Source organism: Halichondria panicea, chromosome 16, assembly GCF_963675165.1.
Source record: "Halichondria panicea chromosome 16, odHalPani1.1, whole genome shotgun sequence".
Taxonomy (NCBI): domain Eukaryota; kingdom Metazoa; phylum Porifera; class Demospongiae; order Suberitida; family Halichondriidae; genus Halichondria; species Halichondria panicea.
The window spans coordinates 99,079-118,610 of NC_087392.1; the positions used below are offsets into that span (position 1 = coordinate 99,079).

At 46.6% G+C, this 19,532-nt stretch overlaps 2 protein-coding genes across 6 annotated transcripts; one reads left to right on the top strand and one right to left on the bottom strand.

The window, feature by feature from the left end:
- Positions 1-20: 20 nt before the first annotated feature.
- Positions 21-2,337, bottom strand: LOC135349563 (pleckstrin homology domain-containing family A member 1-like). Its single transcript, XM_064548098.1, has 6 exons — positions 2,177-2,337; positions 1,875-2,078; positions 986-1,037; positions 825-872; positions 576-649; positions 21-360 (listed from the first exon to the last, which is right to left on the bottom strand). Exons 2-6 carry the CDS (start codon positions 2,034-2,036, stop codon positions 211-213), a joined length of 486 nt encoding a protein of 161 aa, XP_064404168.1. The 5' UTR covers positions 2,037-2,078; positions 2,177-2,337; the 3' UTR covers positions 21-210.
- Positions 2,338-2,370: 33 nt separating this feature from the next.
- LOC135349532 (protein mono-ADP-ribosyltransferase PARP4-like) lies at positions 2,371-19,518 on the top strand. Of its 5 annotated transcripts, none has more exons than XM_064548061.1 (48): positions 2,371-2,613; positions 2,715-2,913; positions 3,124-3,199; positions 3,255-3,339; positions 3,392-3,562; positions 3,609-3,767; positions 5,134-5,350; positions 5,404-5,513; positions 5,671-5,831; positions 5,985-6,128; positions 7,093-7,279; positions 7,339-7,437; positions 7,666-7,834; positions 7,915-8,130; positions 8,183-8,316; positions 8,646-8,845; positions 8,908-8,992; positions 9,046-9,174; positions 9,391-9,577; positions 11,315-11,388; positions 11,447-11,673; positions 11,725-11,920; positions 12,219-12,374; positions 12,430-12,510; positions 12,659-12,877; positions 13,016-13,153; positions 13,301-13,449; positions 13,666-13,885; positions 13,937-14,005; positions 14,058-14,307; positions 14,361-14,489; positions 14,540-14,623; positions 15,221-15,259; positions 15,313-15,381; positions 15,552-15,584; positions 15,635-15,691; positions 16,596-16,639; positions 16,687-16,726; positions 16,787-17,223; positions 17,275-17,314; positions 17,376-17,417; positions 17,467-17,559; positions 17,610-17,728; positions 17,859-17,952; positions 18,225-18,469; positions 18,520-18,636; positions 18,688-18,781; positions 19,055-19,518. In XM_064548061.1, the coding sequence occupies exons 1-48, from the start codon at positions 2,479-2,481 to the stop codon at positions 19,330-19,332; spliced, it is 6,696 nt and encodes a 2,231-aa protein (XP_064404131.1). In that variant the 5' UTR covers positions 2,371-2,478; the 3' UTR covers positions 19,333-19,518. The 5 variants fall into 5 exon arrangements, with proteins under 5 accessions (XP_064404131.1, XP_064404132.1, XP_064404134.1 ...); XM_064548062.1 differs by having other exon boundaries at positions 15,638-15,691; XM_064548064.1 differs by having other exon boundaries at positions 15,328-15,381.
- The last annotated feature ends 14 nt before the right edge of the window (positions 19,519-19,532 follow it).

The window sequence follows — 19,532 nt, forward strand, 5'->3', positions numbered from 1 at the left end:
TCTAGGAAAAGATCACTAAATAGTAAAGCTGAGTTTGATTCAGTTTTTGAGCAGTTTATGACAAGTAAAGTGTTTACACAGTAAACAGTACACAATATAATGATGGTGTACGGGTGTGGAAGTGTATGTATGCGTGACCTATGAAATTTTCTTTAAAAAACAAAAAACAAGGCAAAGCTATAATATCCCTTTCCGACAATTCAGAGTGGCCTAATCTTCGTCTGATGATTCATCAGAGTCTGGTTTAGCTGCTCCTGCTGAGGCTCCATTCTTCTTAGGTGTGTCCTGAGCACCTCCCTTGGCTGCAGGGTTTTTTGAGGCTTCCCCTGTTGCATCAGACGGCCTCTTCTCTCTCTCAGTCTGGGGGAGGGGGGTATAGGTGAAGCACTGTCCGTATCAGTCACTAATGATGCTTATTGTGGGCTTGTGTAATGCTAACAATGGTTTTTAAGTGGATGGTTTGTACTTGCAACAGATGAATGTAAGTTAAGTGGCAAAGGCTTGTAGTCAACAAGCGAATCATGTAGTCTACGAGATATACATAATACAGCAAGTTTAATGAAGGGTGAACTCACCACTGCATCGCTAATAGCTTTCAACCAAACCATCATCTCGTCCCTAGTGCTGGCCTGCACCGGATAGTCCTTCCCTGCATGAGATCACACGACAATATTAGCACACAAGTCATTCAATTATGAGTATAAAGTACAACACATGTGTGTGTGGGTGTGTGTGGATGGACACACATGTGTGTGTGTGTGTATGTGGATGGACACACGTGTGTGTGTGTGTGTGTGTGTGTGTGTGTGTGGACACACACTGACCTTCTGCTGTCCAACAAGTAAATACATGTTGATGTTTCTGTAGTGTGTCTGAAGGGAAAAACAAACACCAATCACTCTATAATAATATACACTGACGTGTTTGTCCTCTGTCAAATACTGTACTGGAGCTAATGTACAGTAAGTGGCATGCTGGAGCTAACCTTCTTTAGCTGTGCTTCCAAAGAGAGGTACAACACCAACAGGTTTCTCATCCTGTGAGTGGGGGAGGGGGAAACTGTATCATACTGGTATCAATATGAGCTAGAGCTCAGGAAGTCGTTCAGCAATTAGCAATGTAATGCAAGACAGTACACTCAACCCATTTATGGAGAGAGGTACAAACAGACAGTGTGGGATAATACACAGCGATACTATTGAAAATATTTAGTTAATGGCTAATAAGTTTTAAAAATGGACAGCAGACAAGTCCTTTCTTAGTAGGAGCTTTAATTTGTCCAGCCTTGTACAGTGGAGGAAAGGTAAATAAAGGTGGCCAGTGTGTGTGTGTGTGTGTGTGTGTGTGTGTGTGTGTGTAAGCAAGAATCTAGTGGGCAGGTCAGATGTGTGTTGCATCACACACACACACACACACACACACACACACACACACACACACACACACACACACACACTCAGGGGACCCACAATGAAGCACTTACAAAGGAACTTAATAGCTGTAAAGAAGCTGCTACAATGAGCTTCTCAATACGCTGCCATTGTACTAAAGCAATGGATACATAGATACACTTGTATGTGAGCATTGCAAGGTAAACTATCCAATGTCCGATGATCCACAGCTGTCTACTCTAGTACATGTACAGGGTACGTGCCCTAGCAACAATCCATCAGTACATGTTATTCAAACGAGATAAGAATGTTTTCAACACAATTTCCCCAAATTTCCAACAAATTGAGTACAATAGCCTTTCAATAAGTACATGATTATTATAACAGAATGCATACTTGCCATTAACCCTCACACACAGTGACACCCTCACACACAGTGACACCCTCACACACAGAGACACCCTCACACACAGTGATACCTACCAGTCTGTTCTTGTAGTAGTACATGCCCTCTGTGGTGAGGACAAACCACCTGTCCAGCCAGTTCCTCCGTACATGCCCTTTCTTCTTTAGGAACCCCACCTTTATAACCTCCCCTTGTTGCTTTGTCAGCAGATCTGACGTCATAGTCCGTTTTCTGGGCATCTCTGACTTGTTAGATTGGGTGGAGCTTTGTTTGTTAGAGTCCTGCAAGAGAATGAATGGTGCCATCACACACATCTATAGCACATACAAATACACTGAGCTGTAAAAGGGGACATTATCTGTGTTTACTCTTGACTCACACTGAGCTACTGATGGCCGTGCACACACACTGGAGGGAGGAAAGACAGCTAGAACACTCACTGCAAGGACGACTATTAGCTGAGCACTGTGTACTGTGTGTAGAGTTGCTGAGCTGGGCCTAGCCTGGGAAATTGAATAGCAATGCTATGACAAGGAAAGGTGTGGCTAGTCTACTGATCATAGCTGGAGAGGGGAGGGGCTTGTAGGGAGGTGCAGGACATAGTATAGTAGGCAGTAGATAATATCATATCATATAGCTAGCTACATTGACAAGAGCCAAGACTGGAGCACAAGGCTAGCAATGAGTACAAGTGTGTTTGAGGGGTGCCAGGTCACCCTAGAGCTGGACTCTGGACTGCCCTTCAAGAAGAAGCTGGAGCTAAAGAGAACTATTATTGAGAATGGTGGAATTGTCTCCTTCATAGTCACCAAGAAGGTAGCTAGTGTGACCAGCTGCACCACACTGTACCAGCCAGTGTCTAGTACAAAGCATACATCATTAAATAAACCACACACACCACACACCCGCCCACTCAGACGACGTACCTGGTTGTGAACAATGCTGAGAAGGCTCAGGATTCGTACAAGAGTCGAATGGCCACCAAGTGGGGAATACCCGTGGTGTCGTTGGCCTTTGTTGCCGAGTGTCTGAGTGCTGGCAAACTACTCGAGGCTGACAAGTTCCTAGTGGTCGGTAAAACAGCCGCAGAAGAGTTTAGCACTGGCAAGATTATAGGTAGGTGGTGTGCTTACTAAACTGAGCACCTTCGTTATTATTACTGTATTATTGTGAGCCAGTTTCAGTTTTAAATCTCCCCCCCACTGCATACCCCCTGCACATACCCTCCACTGCATACCCCCTGCACATACCCCCTGCACATACCCCCTGCACGCACCCCCCTGCACATACCCCCCACTGCATACCCCCTGCACGCATCCCCCACAGCCTCCATGAAAGACAAAGCCAATGCAGACAAGAGAAAGAAGAGACCCAAATCAATAGTAAACCTCAACCAACTCAAGTAAGTCACAACTAACTACATTCAACCGCTAATTGACGTCCACCCACCCCCTTAGGATATGGGCGTGGCCTCACAATGACGGCAAGGCACCTGCCTTCCCTGAGACAAGCTACGAGGTAGCTAGACACGCACTGCTCAAGGTAACACGCTACTCTGTGTCAACTGTCAACATTGCATTGATTGTTACAACAGAAAGTGGACCCTCGAAGTCAGAAAACAAGTTTTGCATGTTTGGAGATTCACGTTGTGCCAAAGGTGAAAGCGGAGCTCTACTATAAGGAGGTCAAAGGTCAAGTGGAGGCCACAGGACCCCTATACAGAGTGTTCACTCACACAGGACAACTTGAGAAGAAAGACGCGCTGGTGAGAAGAGAGTGTGTGTGATATTACAATTGTTTCCCTTAATTAGACTGGAGAGTTGGGCAAGTGTGACTGCCGCTATGTTGGCTCTGCATTGAATGCTGAGTACGTGTACACACAACTGCATCGTCAGCACATCTCCTCCCCCCACTCACTCAGCAAGACTCACTTCCTCTCTACACAAGTCGGATCACCACAGCTCAGGAAGGTGGGCCATACCCTGGTCACCTCACTTGAATGAAAACCTTACAATGTATAAAGGAAGCATAAACCCACCATTAGCTACAGTGTACACAGTGGGACCACACTATAGGCTCTGTACACTAGTCTACAGTGCACACAGTGGGACCACACTATAGGCTCTGTACACTAGCTACAGTGCACACAGTGGGACCACACTATAGGCTCTGTACACTAGCTACAGTGCACACAGTGGGACCACACTATAGGCTCTGTACACTAGCTACAGTGCACACAGTGGGACCACACTATAGGCTCTGTACACTAGCTACAGTGCACACAGTGGGACCACACTATAGGCTCTGTACACTAGCTACAGTGCACACAGTGGGACCACACTATAGGCTCTGTACACTAGCTACAGTGCACACAGTGGGACCACACTATAGGCTCTGTACACTAGCTACAGTGCACACAGTGGGACCACACTATAGGCTCTGTACACTAGCTACAGTGCACACAGTGGGACCACACTATAGGCTCTGTACACTAGCTACAGTGCACACAGTGGGACCACACTATAGGCTCTGTACACTAGCTACAGTGCACACAGTGGGAGCACACTATAGGCTCTGTACACTAGTCTACAGTGCACACAGTGGGACCACACTATAGGCTCTGTACACTAGCTACAGTGCACACAGTGGGACCACACTATAGGCTCTGTACACTAGCTACAGTGCACACAGTGGGACCACACTATAGGCTCTGTACACTAGCTACAGTGCACACAGTGGGACCACACTATAGGCTCTGTACACTAGCTACAGTGCACACAGTGGGACCACACTATAGGCTCTGTACACTAGTCTACAGTGCACACAGTGGGACCACACTATAGGCTCTGTACACTAGCTACAGTGCACACAGTGGGACCACACTATAGGCTCTGTACACCAGCTACAGTGCACACAGTGGGACCACACTATAGGCTCTGTACACTAGTCTACAGTGCACACAGTGGGACCACACTATAGGCTCTGTACACTAGTCTACAGTGCACACAGTGGGACCACACTATAGGCTCTGTACACTAGCTACAGTGCACACAGTGGGACCACACTATAGGCTCTGTACACTAGCTACAGTGCACACAGTGGGACCACACTATAGGCTCTGTACACTAGCTACAGTGCACACAGTGGGACCACACTATAGGCTCTGTACACTAGCTACAGTGCACACAGTGGGACCACACTATAGGCTCTGTACACTAGTCTACACACTGCAGACTAGCATTTCTGTTTAAAATTTCAAGCGGTAAAAAGGCTGTAATATCCTAAAAAATACGTCCTATTTTATTTTCCACGTACACTCACAACCTCTCCCCTCAGCTGCTGGCTGAAGCTAGGCACAGTGGAGGGGGCGATCTCAACATAGCCCCTGAGGTATCACGACTCGTTGATTATATCTGGGAGGAAGTCAGCGGACGTCTTGACGAGGTGCTGGCCACACCCCTGGAGGCTATAAAGATGGAACAGGTTGAAAAGGCAGAGGCCGCTCTACTCTCTATAAAGAATCTATTGGAGGCAGGAAAGAACGATAGAGACGGTGAGAATAGATATCTGTAGGGACGGTTGAATATTATTATTATTTTATTATAGAGTTGCGTAAAATGTCTCGAGAGTTTTTCTCCCACCTCCCCCACAATCCTGGACATCAGAGTGACATCACCGACAAGAGGGTCATCGCAGAGAAGCAGGACCTCTGTCAGGTGAGTTGTGGAGTGGGCGGAGTGGGCAGAGGGGTCAACAGTGTGTACACGTAGATACGTCTAGATACAGGTCTATGCAAGGTTATCGGTTATAGTGGGTTTTAGCGACTACACTCACTTGTCCATGCATTGTGTTGTGTTGTGTTGTGTTGTGCAGCTGGTGAAGGACTCTATTGGAGTGAGTGAGGCTACCAACTGGTCCAGTAGAGGGAGTGCCGAGGGCAAGTATCGCTCACTCAGGTGTGATATACAACTGTTGGACCCAACCTCCCCAGAGTATGCTGACATCAGCAACCACGTCTACAACACTCAAGACAGGTACGGCCATAGACAATGAGCACAGGGGCGCTCTATTACCTCAACTACAATGCTGACTAGTGTATACTCATACAGCTTGTACAGTGTCATTGTATTTATGATTAGTGCTGACAATGCAATGAGACTCAGCTGACTATAAGCCTGACCCTGCAGTTCCCTGAGTGCCCCCCTGGCACTGGAGGCTGTGTACACTCTCCATCGTCCAGTGGAGGACAGTGGCTTCACCTACACTATTCCCAACAAACAGCTGCTCTTCCATGCCTCACCTGTCAGGAACTTCCTCGGCATACTATCAAGGTATACATTATGCATTCAGCGTTAAGTATCTTTGGTCCAATTTTATGATTTTCTGAAAGCTTAGAGAGAGGCCTTTCCGATTGTGTGTTAAAATCAGAAGTCTATTTTCGGCCTGTTTTTGACAAAAGACCATACATAGCCCATGATGGTCTTTTACCGAAAATAGGAAATTATGGCCCGTTCCAAATTTGAGATTTGAGCCTACCATCTAAAAGAGCTCCTTTTAAGCTTCATAAAATCATAAAATCATTGAATTTGGACCATTCAAAATTAAGTTATGGCTGTTGCAAGGTATAGAGCCTTTTGCAGTGGCCTCACTGGGAAACTTAAACCTTTTGCATCTTTTGAACGGCTGACTTTGGATCCACAGAATTCAAGTTATGGCAGCTGAAAGATTTGGATTAAACGGAGGGGGTGGGGGTGTAGTTGAACATCTTTCAACAGCCATAACTTGAGTACTGTTGATCTAATGTCAAACATTTTTGGATTTTCTGAAAGCTTAGTTCCGATGGTCCAATAACGTTAATTGTATGATTTTCTGAAAGCTTAATTAGAGAGAGGCCTTTCAGATAATGTGTTACAATCAGAAGTCTATTTTCGGCCTATTTTTGACAAAAGACCATGGGCTATTTTATGGAAAATAGGAAATTATGGCCCGTTCCAAATTTAAACAAACCATCTGATAGAGCTCCTTCTAATCTTTCAGAAAATCGTTGAATTTGGACCATCAGAACTCTAGTTACAGAGCCAAGAGAAGAGTGTTTAAACAGATCAATACCATAATCCCTTGAAGCTCTTTAGGAAGACATGGATTGTTCACTTTTTCGATATCCCCCACACACGCACGCACGCACGCACGCACGCACGCACACACACACACACACACACACACACACACACACACACACACACACACACACACACACACACACACACACACACACACACACACACACACACACAGAGGTCTCCTGTTGCCCAAGATTGTGGTGGATGATTTCGGAGGGACTCGCTCGGACCCCGGCATGTTGGGGGGTGGGCTCTACTTTGCTGGCTCCTCCTCACTATCCTGCAAGTTCTCAAAACCTGGCAAAAGTGGGCGGGGCACACGACTCATGCTTGTTAACCAGGTCGCCCTTGGCAACTGCAAGGTACATTCCTGCTCAGTTTCAAGTTACATAAACTGAATTACATCATTGTGCCCCTCTAGGAGTACAGGAACACGGCCAAGGAGCTGACGCAACCTCCAGAGGGCTATGATAGTGTCAAGGGCACCAAAGAAACAGAAGAGGAAGATTCTTTCTTCAAGGTACTGACAAATCGATGTGTTGTTTGACTGTCCATAACTCAGAGTTATTATTATGACATTAATTGGCATACAATTTTCAATGCTCCTCATAATTAAATCAAAGATCTGTCAAATCCATTCTTTTTGTGTGTACCAAAAGCATGTGATAGGCCTTGCGTACAATGATGGGTTTGCTTAGTCCAATGGTGGGTTTGCTTAGTCCAAAGGTGAAGGTTGTATTAACTGCAGGCGGATGAGTATGTGGTGTTCAGTGCTCACCAGCAGAGGATGCGTTATCTTGTGGAGTTTATGTTACCAGACCAAGATTGTGGGGGAGTGGCTAGTGAGGGTGTGATCAGTGAGGCTGTGGAGGAGGGGGCAGAGGGGGAAGAGAGTGGGAAGGAGCTACCAGAGGAAGGTACACACTTATATTGCATAATGCACTATAATAGTGTTCAAGACTTGCCAGCCTGACTGACTACCATTGCTGTCATGCAGTGAGCCTTGGTGATGTGAAGGACATAGCTAACCCCCTGGACAAGGTGAAGGCGGGGCTACAAGCAGAGGGGGTGGATGTACCTCTAGAGTCTGTGGCTGTGAGGGCTCAGCTCATTGATCTAGCAGCCAGGGTGGTAGTACTGCAAGGTTACAAGAACAAGAGTCAAGTACCCATTGAGGCTAAATATGTATTCCCTCTGGACGATATGGCAGCAGGTGGGTGTGGTAGTGGGAGGGGTCTGTGCTGTTAACCACACCCCCTTGTTAGTGTGTGGGTTTGAAGCGTTCATCAATGGTAAGCATATCGTGGGTGAAGTGAAGGAGAAGGAACAAGCTCACAGAGAGTACAGAGAAGCCATCAGTAAGGGACACGGTGCCTACCTCATGGACGAGGAGACTCCAGTGAGTGGGCGGGGGGGATTTAGTATAAATATACAGCAAGATTAAAGGTTTACTATGATAAAGAGTTGTAGGGAGGCAATATTAGTCTGAAGAATGACTACCTGTATTTAGCAACATTGAAGGCTTACTACATATGATGTACATGTAGTGACATTGCCCCCCCCCCCCCCTGTATGGTGTACATGTAGTGACATTGCCCCCCCCCCCCTGTATGGTGTACATGTAGTGACATTGCCCCCCCCCCTGTATGATGTACATGTAGTGACATTGCCCCCCCCCCCTGTATGATGTACATGTAGTGACATTGCCCCCCCCCCCCCTGGCTGCAGGATGTGTTCACAGTCAGTGTGGGTAACCTTCCTCCCGGAGCTAGTGTTCTCATCAAGATCATCTACGTAGCAGAGCTGGCAGTGGAGGGGGACAACATCGTCTTCTCATTACCAGGCTCTGTGGCGCCATGGAAACAAGAGGCTGCCCTCGACGCTAGCACACAGTCAGACGTGGAGAAAGTGAAGGTCAAAGAACAAAGGTGGGCGTGTGTGTGGGCGTGTGTGTGTGTAGTACATTGTAATGGATTGGCATAATCTGCAGTGATAATTTGAGTGTACAAGTGTCTATTGAGATGCCCTTCACTATCAAGACTCTAGAGTGCCCCACTCATATGATCAAGATCAAGGTATATATACCCAGCTATTGCCGTAACTCTTATCAATTGCTGTGTGCCGGCAGCAAACTGCGTCCATGGCAACAGTAGAGGTGTGTGAAGGGAGTGTGTTGGGGTCAGGGTTCACACTCCTCGTTGGACTGGCTGAAATTCACGTACCCAGAATGTGGGTGGAGGAGGACAAAGGTCACAGCGTGAGTACGGGTGGGGGTGGGTGGGTTGAAAATTCACTGAATAGCTCTGTTTTCGGAACTAAATCTGATTGTCTAAAACTTATTTGGGAAGTCCAATTTCAAAGCTAAAAGATACATTTAGTAGCTGTTTGGTAGTGCTACAATATGGTGTGCTTAAGCTCGTCATTTTCTTGTGGGCTATCCACTACTGTATGATGTGTGTCTCCTCCCTCCCAGGCATGCATGCTGACATTCTACCCAGAGTTTGAGGCTGATACCATCACTGAGAATGAGATCATCTTCCTGCTGGATCTGTCCAACTCCATGAAAGGAGAAGCGCTAACTAGTGCTAAGAAAGTGCTCCTGCTCCTTCTAGCCCACCTCCCTACAAAATGCCTCTTCAACATTGTCACATTTGGAGCCAGTAAGATCACCTCTCATTACAAGCAGCAATACCTTAGTAGCGAGATTACTGTACAGAAGCTAACAATTAATAATCTATTCAGCTAAAGTAGGTTGTCCTGTGTAGTTGGTAGTGTGATGCTGTACACAGCGTGTACATGGTGGCATGTCATCCACCGTATATGGTAGCATGTCACCCACTGTACATGGTGGCATGTCATCCACTGTACATGGTGGCATGTCATCCACCGTACATGGTGGCATGTCATCCACTGTACATGGTAGCATGTCATCCACCGTATACGGTAGCATGTCATCCACTGTACATGGTAGCATGTCATCCACTGTACATGGTGGCATGTCACTGTATATGGTAGCATGTCATCCACCGTATATGGTGGCATGTCATCCACCGTATATGGTAGCATGTCATCCACTGTATATGGTAGCATGTCATCCACTGTATATGGTGGCATGTCATCCACTGTATATGGTAGCATGTCATCCACTGTATATGGTAGCATGTCATCCACTGTATATGGTAGCATGTCATCCACTGTATATGGTGGCATGTCATCCACCGTATATGGTAGCATGTCATCCACTGTATATGGTAGCATGTCATCCACTGTATATGGTGGCATGTCATCCACTGTATATGGTAGCATGTCATCCACTGTATATGGTAGCATGTCATCCACTGTATATGGTAGCATGTCATCCACTGTATATGGTGGCATGTCATCCACCGTATATGGTAGCATGTCATCCACTGTATATGGTGGCATGTTACTGTATATGGTAGCATGTCATCCACTGTATATGGTGGCATGTCACTGTATATGGTAGCATGTCATCCACTGTATATGGTGGCATGTCACTGTATATGGTAGCATGTCATCCACTGTACATGGTGGCATGTCACTGTATATGGTAGCATGTCATCCACTGTACATGGTGGCATGTCATCCACTGTACATGGTAGCATGTCATCCACTGTACATGGTGGCATGTCATCCACTGTACATGGTGGCATGTCATCCACTGTATATGGTGGCATGTCACTGTATATGGTAGCATGTCATCCACTGTACATGGTGGCATGTCACTGTATATGGTAGCATGTCATCCACTGTACATGGTGGCATGTCACTGTATATGGTAGCATGTCATCCACTGTACATGGTGGCATGTCACTGTATATGGTAGCATGTCATCCACTGTATATGGTGGCATGTCATCCACTGTACATGGTGGCATGCCACCCACTGTACATGGTAGCATGTCACCCACTGTACATGGTGGCATGTCATACACCGTATACGGTAGCATGTCATCCACTGTACATGGTGGCATGTCACCCACTGTACATGGTAGCATGTCATCCACCGTACATGGTAGCATGTCATCCACTGTACATGGTGGCATGTCGTCCACCGTATACGGTAGCATGTCATCCACTGTACATGGTGGCATGTCATCCACTGTACATGGTGGCATGTCACTGTATATGGTAGCATGTCGTCCACTGTACATGGTGGCATGTCATCCACTGTACATGGTGGCATGTCACTGTATATGGTAGCATGTCGTCCACTGTACATGGTGGCATGTCATCCACTGTATATGGTAGCATGTCATCCACTGTATATGGTGGCATGTCATCCACTGTACATGGTGGCATGCCACCCACTGTACATGGTAGCATGTCACCCACTGTACATGGTAGCATGTCATCCACTCTGCTGTGTCCTCACAGCGTGTGATGTACTGTACCCCTCGAGTGTGATGAAGAGCAAGGAGACAATGACCACTGCTGCTGAGTTTGTCAAGGTACAGCTTTAGAAATTGCCGCGCATGTTAAATCTTGATTCCTCGTTGGTTCCCTCAGAGCTGCACAGCTGACATGGGGAGTACTGACCTTTGGCGACCTCTCCGCTGTCTCCAGCTCTTGTCTGACCTTGACAGTACTACCACAGGGGGCGTGGCAGATACCACCACCCTACCCCCACGTTCCCTCTTCCTTATATCCGATGGTCACATGACAGAGGAGGGCCCTACTCTTGACACTATACGCCAGGGAGTACGCAGCAGCCGACTCTTTACGTTTGGTGTAAGGTGAGGTCCTTAGTGTCATTATGATGCATAGTGATGTCACTTCCTGTCCAGCTCGGCAGCTAACAAGCACTTCCTGCGCTCCATGGCACGCATGGGCGGAGGTTGTGAGGTGTTCTTCGATACCAAAACCAAGTCAAAATGGGAGCGTAAGGTGAAAGGTCAACTGTCCAAATCGTTCCAGCCCGCCCTCACCTCCGTCAGTGTCGAGTGGCAGCAGTTTGATGAGAACGCACCCACTCCAATACAGGTAGAGTAGGTGTCTATAGTGTGGTGTATGGTGCACCTTTTCTCATAGCCTCTTGTTATCGGGTAAAATACCACACAAAGATGCTACATGTCCTCATAGCTAAGCCTTCATGCATAAAATTATGTTATTGGGTAAATAACCATTATCGAAAAAACAGCTGTATACATTGTACCTGAAGATTTTCTAGCTCCCAAAGTACGCCTACTTGTCCTCTCCCCTAGCCCCCCACTTGTCCTCCCCCCCTAGGCCCCCCACTTGTCCTCTCCCCCCTAGCCCCCCACTTGTCCTCCCCCCCTAGGCCCCCCAGGAACTGGTGTCATTGTTCAGTGGATCTCGACAAGTGGTGTACGGGTTTGTGCCTCACTGCACCATGGCAACGCTCAAAGCTCGTATAGGAAGCAAGCACGTTGAGACAATGGTCTCTACTGGTGACCTGGGCAAGACACAGGGGAAGGTGAGAGGGCGGCCACAACTTGAGACTAATTGGTTTTACTGTACTCACCATACAGACGCTACACCAGTTGACAGCTCGTGCCATCATCAGAGACTGGACGGAGGGATCTTTGGACACTGACCGAACACAGCATGAGGTGTGTGGGTGGGTGTGTGTGTGTGTGTGTGTGTGTGTGGGTGTGTGTGTGTGTGTGTGGGTAACGCTTACCAGTTCACTACACTGTTAACAGGGTGTTGACCATCATTCACAGTTGCTACATTTTAGTCTGTCATTCATTTGTACAGATACTCAAGAGGGACAGAAAGTCGTACATCATCAACATCAGCAAGGACTACTCCATTGTGTCCCAGTTCACAAGCTTTGTGGCCATTGAAGAGAGAGAAAAAGATGAAAAGTTCGACAGCTCCCATGGCCCGTCCATCATGCAACTGGTGGAGAAGGAAGGAGTGGACAAACTGTCGTACATGGGCTGGACAATAGACCAGGGGAGGGACCCAGAGAAGGTACACGTGTGTAGAGAGCTGCAAGGCTTACTCATACAGCAGCCATTACTCTGTACTTGGGCATCCTTTTTAGCATCAATCATACATAAGGGCATCAGTACCTTGTAGTAATGACTGTGTTCTGTTTGACCTGTCTAGGAGGCCATGTTGAGTATTGATGAGTGTTTGTCGAGGGGGGAGGCTTTGATGGACGACCAGCTGTCCTTGCAAGCGTACAAGGAGACATGGACCACCACAGAGGAGGTGTTAGGGGCAGAGCACACTAAACGATTTCAGGTACATGTGTCTCGTGTATGCCGATACACTAACTGTATGTGGTACATAGTGTAATACAGTATACAAGTCAAAGCTTCAGCTGCACTGTGGTGTTACGTACATCTGCAGTATCATTGATGATATCTCTCTTACATTTCCTCCACGCAGCTGCTGAGCAAGATGGTAACCATCCTGACTGACTCCAGCCAGTACAGGGAGGCACTCCAGCTGTTGGACACAGAGAGGGGCAAGCTGGAGTTGGCCTTCTCAACCGAGGCCACGCAAAGACTGGCAGAACTGGTGGAGATGGAGAGAAAGTAAGTCAAATATACGTTAAACTGGGAGCAGATTATCACATAACCCAGGTTATACGCACACTATGGAGTAAGTTAGTGTGATGATCATATACATCATTAAATGTTCATTTGAAACACATATTGATAAGCCTGTTCCTCTGTTATGTGTATACTTTTATCCACACACACACACACACACACACACACACACCCACACACACACACACACGCGTGTAGGGTACAGGAGACTGATGCTAGGGAAAGAGCGGAGAGACAGAGGGCTGAGGAGGAGGCTTGGACAAGCATTGACGATGAGTACGGTTATTGTTTGATGACTCCTATCCCCCCGCCCCCCAGTCTGATGGGACTCCCCCCTCCACTTGTCTATGAGGAGGTTACCGAGGATTACGAATATATTGAGAGTTTGGTGATTGATACTGGAATGGCCACAGTGAAGGTACGTAGCCACACCCCCTCTGTGTGTGTGTATCACCCCCCACCACTACAGGCTGGCATGGCGGGTGATGATGCTCCTAGAGCAGTGTTCCCAGCTCTCGTGGGTAGACCAAGACACATGGTGTGCTATTGTAGTGTATGATGGATGGTTGCTAACCCTCTCCCTCCCTCAGGGCGTGATGGTGGGTATGGGTCAGAAGGATGCATACATTGGAGATGAAGCTGTCTCTAAGAGAGGCATACTAACAATGAGGAGCCCATTCGAGCGTGTCAAACGAAGTGCTGGTCCTGTACCAGTATTGCCACGACAAAGCCAGAACGAGGTTGCGAAGGAATCAAAGAAAGATGTTCGTGCTTTAATGCTCAGCAAAGTTCGTAGTAGCCAGGAGGAGGAGGAAGATGAATTAGAGCAACTGATGGAAGGTGTGTTCATTTTCACTGTCTGTGTTGCCTTTCAATACTCTTCCAACTTGTAGTAATACCCATGGCTTCTTCTTTCCAAGCACCCTCCCGTCCATTCGGGTTTGATGTGACAACGATACGCATGAACCAAGAGAGAATGGGAGGGGACATGTTGGGGACAAAGAAGAAGAAGAAGAAAAAAGGTGTGCTACAAACATTAACTTCATTCTTAGTTATATAGCTATCAATCCAGCCAGCAGAGAAGTAGAGCAGGTCATGATGGAGCCCACTGTTCGTCTCGTAGAGCAGGTCATGATGGAGCCCACTGTTCGTCTTGGTAGGTCACCATTAGCTGCCCTCTCTCATTGCATACAACACTAAGCAGCTAATAAAGTAACCTTTGGAGTAGCCTTGTAAAGCACTTGATTTCCCCAGCAAGCCTTAGGTTATAATATATAGCCTTAGGTTATAATATATAGCCTTAGGTTATAATATATAGCCTTAGGTTATAATATATAGCCTTAGGTTATAATATATAGCCTTAGGTTATAATATATAGCCTTAGGTTATAATATATAGCCTTAGGTTATAATATATAGCCTTAGGTTATAATATATAGCCTTAGGTTATAATATATAGCCTTAGGTTATAATATATAGCCTTAGGTTATAATATATAGCCTTAGGTTATAATATATAGCCTTAGGTTATAATATATAGCCTTAGGTTATAATATATAGCCTTAGGTTATAATATATAGCCTTAGGTTATAATATATAGCCTTAGGTTATAATATATAGCCTTAGGTTATAATATATAGCCTTAGGTTATAATATATAGCCTTAGGTTATAATATATAGCCTTAGGTTATAATATATAGCCTTAGGTTATAATATATAGCCTTAGGTTATAATTATTATAATCACATTGTGTAGAGAGAGAAGCTCTACCTCAGAAGGCTGATTTGGCTGAAGGTTAGTTGTTGATCTGTATAAGGCTTAACTGTGAGTTTCTCTCTCAATAATAGTCAGTCCTACCATAGCCCAGCTCATGTTACAAACTCAGCAGATCAGGAAGAGCCTTAATGTTAATCTTGGTAGGTCACCATTAGCTAGTCCTCCATTACCCATCCCCTCTCACTAAGCCAAGCGTAAGCCTCCTAGTCTTGTAGTAATATTTGAAGTAGCCATGAATAAAGCCCCTGAAATTTCCTCTTAGCTAACCTCGATATATGTATTAAATTTTTATCTCTATTATAATGTGTAGAGAGAGCAACTCTACACCATGAGTTGGATGAAGGTTAGTTGTTGATGTGTATAAAGCTAAACTGTGAGTTTTTCTCAATCCAGTAGCCCAGATCCTGTTAGAAATTACACAGAAAGTGAAAAGGCGCGATGATTGTCTTGGTAGGTCATTAGCTCTCCTCGCTACACGCACACACACACACATTGGTAGGTCATTAGCTCTCCTCACTACACACACACACACACATTGGTAGGTCATTAGCTCTCCTCACTACACACACACACACACACATTGGTAGGTCATTAGCTCTCCTCACTACACACACACACACACACATTGGTAGGTCATTAGCTATCCTCACTACACACACACACACACATTGGTAGGTCATTAGCTCTCCTCACTACACACACACACACACACACACATTGGTAGGTCATTAGCTCTCCTCACTACACACACACACACACACATTGGTAGGTCATTAGCTCTCCTCACTACACACACACACACACATTGGTAGGTCATTAGCTCTCCTCACTACACACACACACACACATTGGTAGGTCATTAGCTCTCCTCACTACACACACACACACACACACATTGGTAGGTCATTAGCTCTCCTCACTACACACACACACACACACATTGGTAGGTCATTAGCTCTCCTCACTACACACACACACACACACACATTGGTAGGTCATTAGCTCTCCTCACTACACACACACACACACATTGGTAGGTCATTAGCTCTCCTCACTACACACACACACACACACATTGGTAGGTCATTAGCTCTCCTCACTACACACACACACACACACATTGGTAGGTCATTAGCTCTCCTCACTACACACACACACACACACATTGGTAGGTCATTAGCTTCCCTCACTTTAGCTCTCCTCACTACACACACACACACACACATTGGTAGCTCATTAGCTTCCCTCACTACACACACACACACACACATTGCCACCCCCTCACTATATACACACCATCCCCTCACTATATACACACCACCCCCTCACTATATACACACCACTCCCTCACTAGATACACACGAGGTTCACGGAGGACCACCACCTATAAGGATGCTGGTAAGTTCCTCTGTTATAATCACATGCTCAGACTAAGTTCATCTCAGGAGAAGCGTTTAGGGAGGATGTCATCTCCATCTCTCCGTGGTGAGTCACAGTATGTTGCCCGTGCTCATATTATAACTTTGTATGTCGTTCCAAATGAAGATCGTTTTCGAGGTTCTAACATGGTTCCAGCTCCGCCCCCTCCACCTGCACCAGGCTATGGAGCTCCGCCCCCTCCACCTGCACCAGGCTATGGAGCTCCGCCCCCTCCGCCTGCACCAGGCTATGGAGCCCCGACCCCTCCGCCCCCGGGTGCCCCTCCACAGCTGCTAGGGAGTCTAGTGTACAGTGCTGCCTATAATACAGTAGTGTGTAAAGATAGTCCTCTACCTCTACCTCCTAAAGCTGGAGCTCGTAATCAAAGTTCTAATATGGTTCCGGGACCGCCCACGGGTGCCCCCCTATATTTGCCAGGGAGGAGGGTAAAGCCAATTCAAAGATCTCTAAGAGCTGCGCCCACTCAACTGTCTTATGGAGTTGAAACACCACTTCCCCCACCCCCTGCCCCACCACAACCACAAAGGAAGGCAGCTCCATTGGTGAGACAGATTATGTGTGTTCCATGTACTTGACTTGAGTTATTGTTACAGCCTCAGGCTGAGAGGGGGTTGCTCCGGGGGTTTAGTAAAGGTTTGTTAATCACGATTACGCACCTCTTAGTCATGACGCTGCTTTCATGTACACACTGTAGGGAAGAAGATGACAGTGGCTGATGAAAAGGATAAAGGTCATCGTAAGTTCTCTGTCTTTGTGTCCCACTGCATGTAACCACACGTGCGTAGGCCAAGAAAAGCACGTTATGTCTGGTGACAGTGCCTATACCAGGAGGTCGGGCCCAGTTGCTGCACCTCCTCCCCCACCCCCTGCCCCCAGAGGTACACACTGGCAATAACACCACATTCTGTACTATGACCTGTGCACACAGTTGCAAGATTTGCCAGCTCCAACCAGTCCACTGCTCCATCAAAGCCGACTAGCTTAGCCAGAGGAAGAGGATCCCTTCTCTCAGCGATAACAAAAGGGTCAGCTCTCAAGAAAGTTCCAGTAAGTACATTCATAGACTGTTTTGATAGCTTGCCTGTAAGTCTAGTAGGGACTGTGTTCCTATCACCTCCTCTAATAATAATGGCAGCATTAGCTCCACCGCCCACTCGAGTATTGTGTTCCCTTGCAGGCACTCAAACAGAAGGAGGCCAAACCCAAGCTGAATATTGCAGACGCTCTCTCTCAAGCATTGTCCGCTAGACAAAGCATTGCTCTCGATGATAGTAAGTTTCATCTATAGTGAAGTATGTATGTACGTGTAGCTTGCTTGCCTACACTGACTGTGCTTGTGTACGTGTAGCTTGCTTGCCTACACTGACTGTGCTTGTGTGCGTGTAGCTTGCTTGCCTACACTGACTGTGCTTGTGTGCGTGTAGCTTGCTTGCCTACACTGACTGTGCTTGTGTGCGTGTAGCTTGCTTGCCTACACTGACTGTGCTTGTGTGCGTGTAGCTTGCTTGCCTACACTGACTGTGCTTGTGTACATGTGATACAGATGAGAGGGAGAATGCAAGTTGTGAGTCATCGTACAGCGATAGTTTTGATGATGACTCTGATGACTCATGGGGCGGTGGTGGCGGTGGTGCAAATATTGTACACAGGAAGGTGTTTGGAGGTGAGAGGAGCAGTGAGATCAGTGATGTAATGGCTGGAGCTGGTGAAGAGGAGATGATGGAAGATTTCTTTGCCTATGAACAGCCACCAGTGTCCAACCTGCTGGAACTGTCTGAGGACCAAATGGTGAGGCAGTGTCACCATATGTATAGTGATGTTAGTGATGTTTGGCTCAGATGGCCATGGCTATATCTCAATCACTGAGTGAGAGCACTGTTGAGGGGCGGGTTGCCAAGACAACGCTCAAGCTAAACAGGAGTGAACTGGCGAGAATTTTTGCTGCGCAGAAATCGGTGAGATTATAAAAAACGTACTTTGTTCTCTTAGACTAGTGTGTTTCATAGGATGGCTCGTGGAGTGTGGTTGACCTGCTCCTGGTGAAGCTACAGCCTCAGCTGGTGGAGGGTGTGCTCATCAAGGCAGGAGGGAGGTCACTCGGTAAGTGGCTATCCTTTCACTGTCAACAACTCAAGTTATTGTCTATAATGTCTTTAATCGGATCATCAGTTAAGAGCTGCTGACTCAGCGATAGCCCACGGTTTTTTTCCGAAAATGGGAAATTATAAGACAAGTAAAAAATCTAGTTCCTTTTTTAGGCATTAATGTACATGTGTCCTTGTGATATTATTTTTCAACTTGAAAAAAATCGGCCTGGGACCACCGAGGCTATTAAACATGTGTAGTGATGCCAGTGTGTGCTCCATTGTGCAGGGTCCACTGTGTTCAAGGCACTGTGTCAAGTGGTGGCCACTCTACTGGTAATGACGATGCTCTCAGAAAGCTTTCCCGGGGAGTTTGCGGTAGAGATTGAGGCAAAGGTCCGCATTACCCGTGCTGTCAACGAGGAGTATCGTGCTGGAGTGGAGAGAGCTGCCTCGTTTGTGGGGGCCACTGACAAGACCTACCCAAGCTTGTGTGCAAGGCTGGAGCTGGGATACAACTGGGGAGCAGCCATCCAGAATATTATCTCTCTGACATCGTATACATAGACAAAACATTAGGCTCTGCATAATTATAGTTCGGAATTTGTATATAATTATGGACAAAGCACTAGGCTACGCATGATTAGTAGATCTAGTTAGGAATTTTAACGCTGCAAGAGAGATTATGCTTTGAATATCTGTACGTGATTTTTGTATACAAGTTGTTTTTGTATGCAAGCTGTTTTTAGTGTGTGTTTAATAATTAT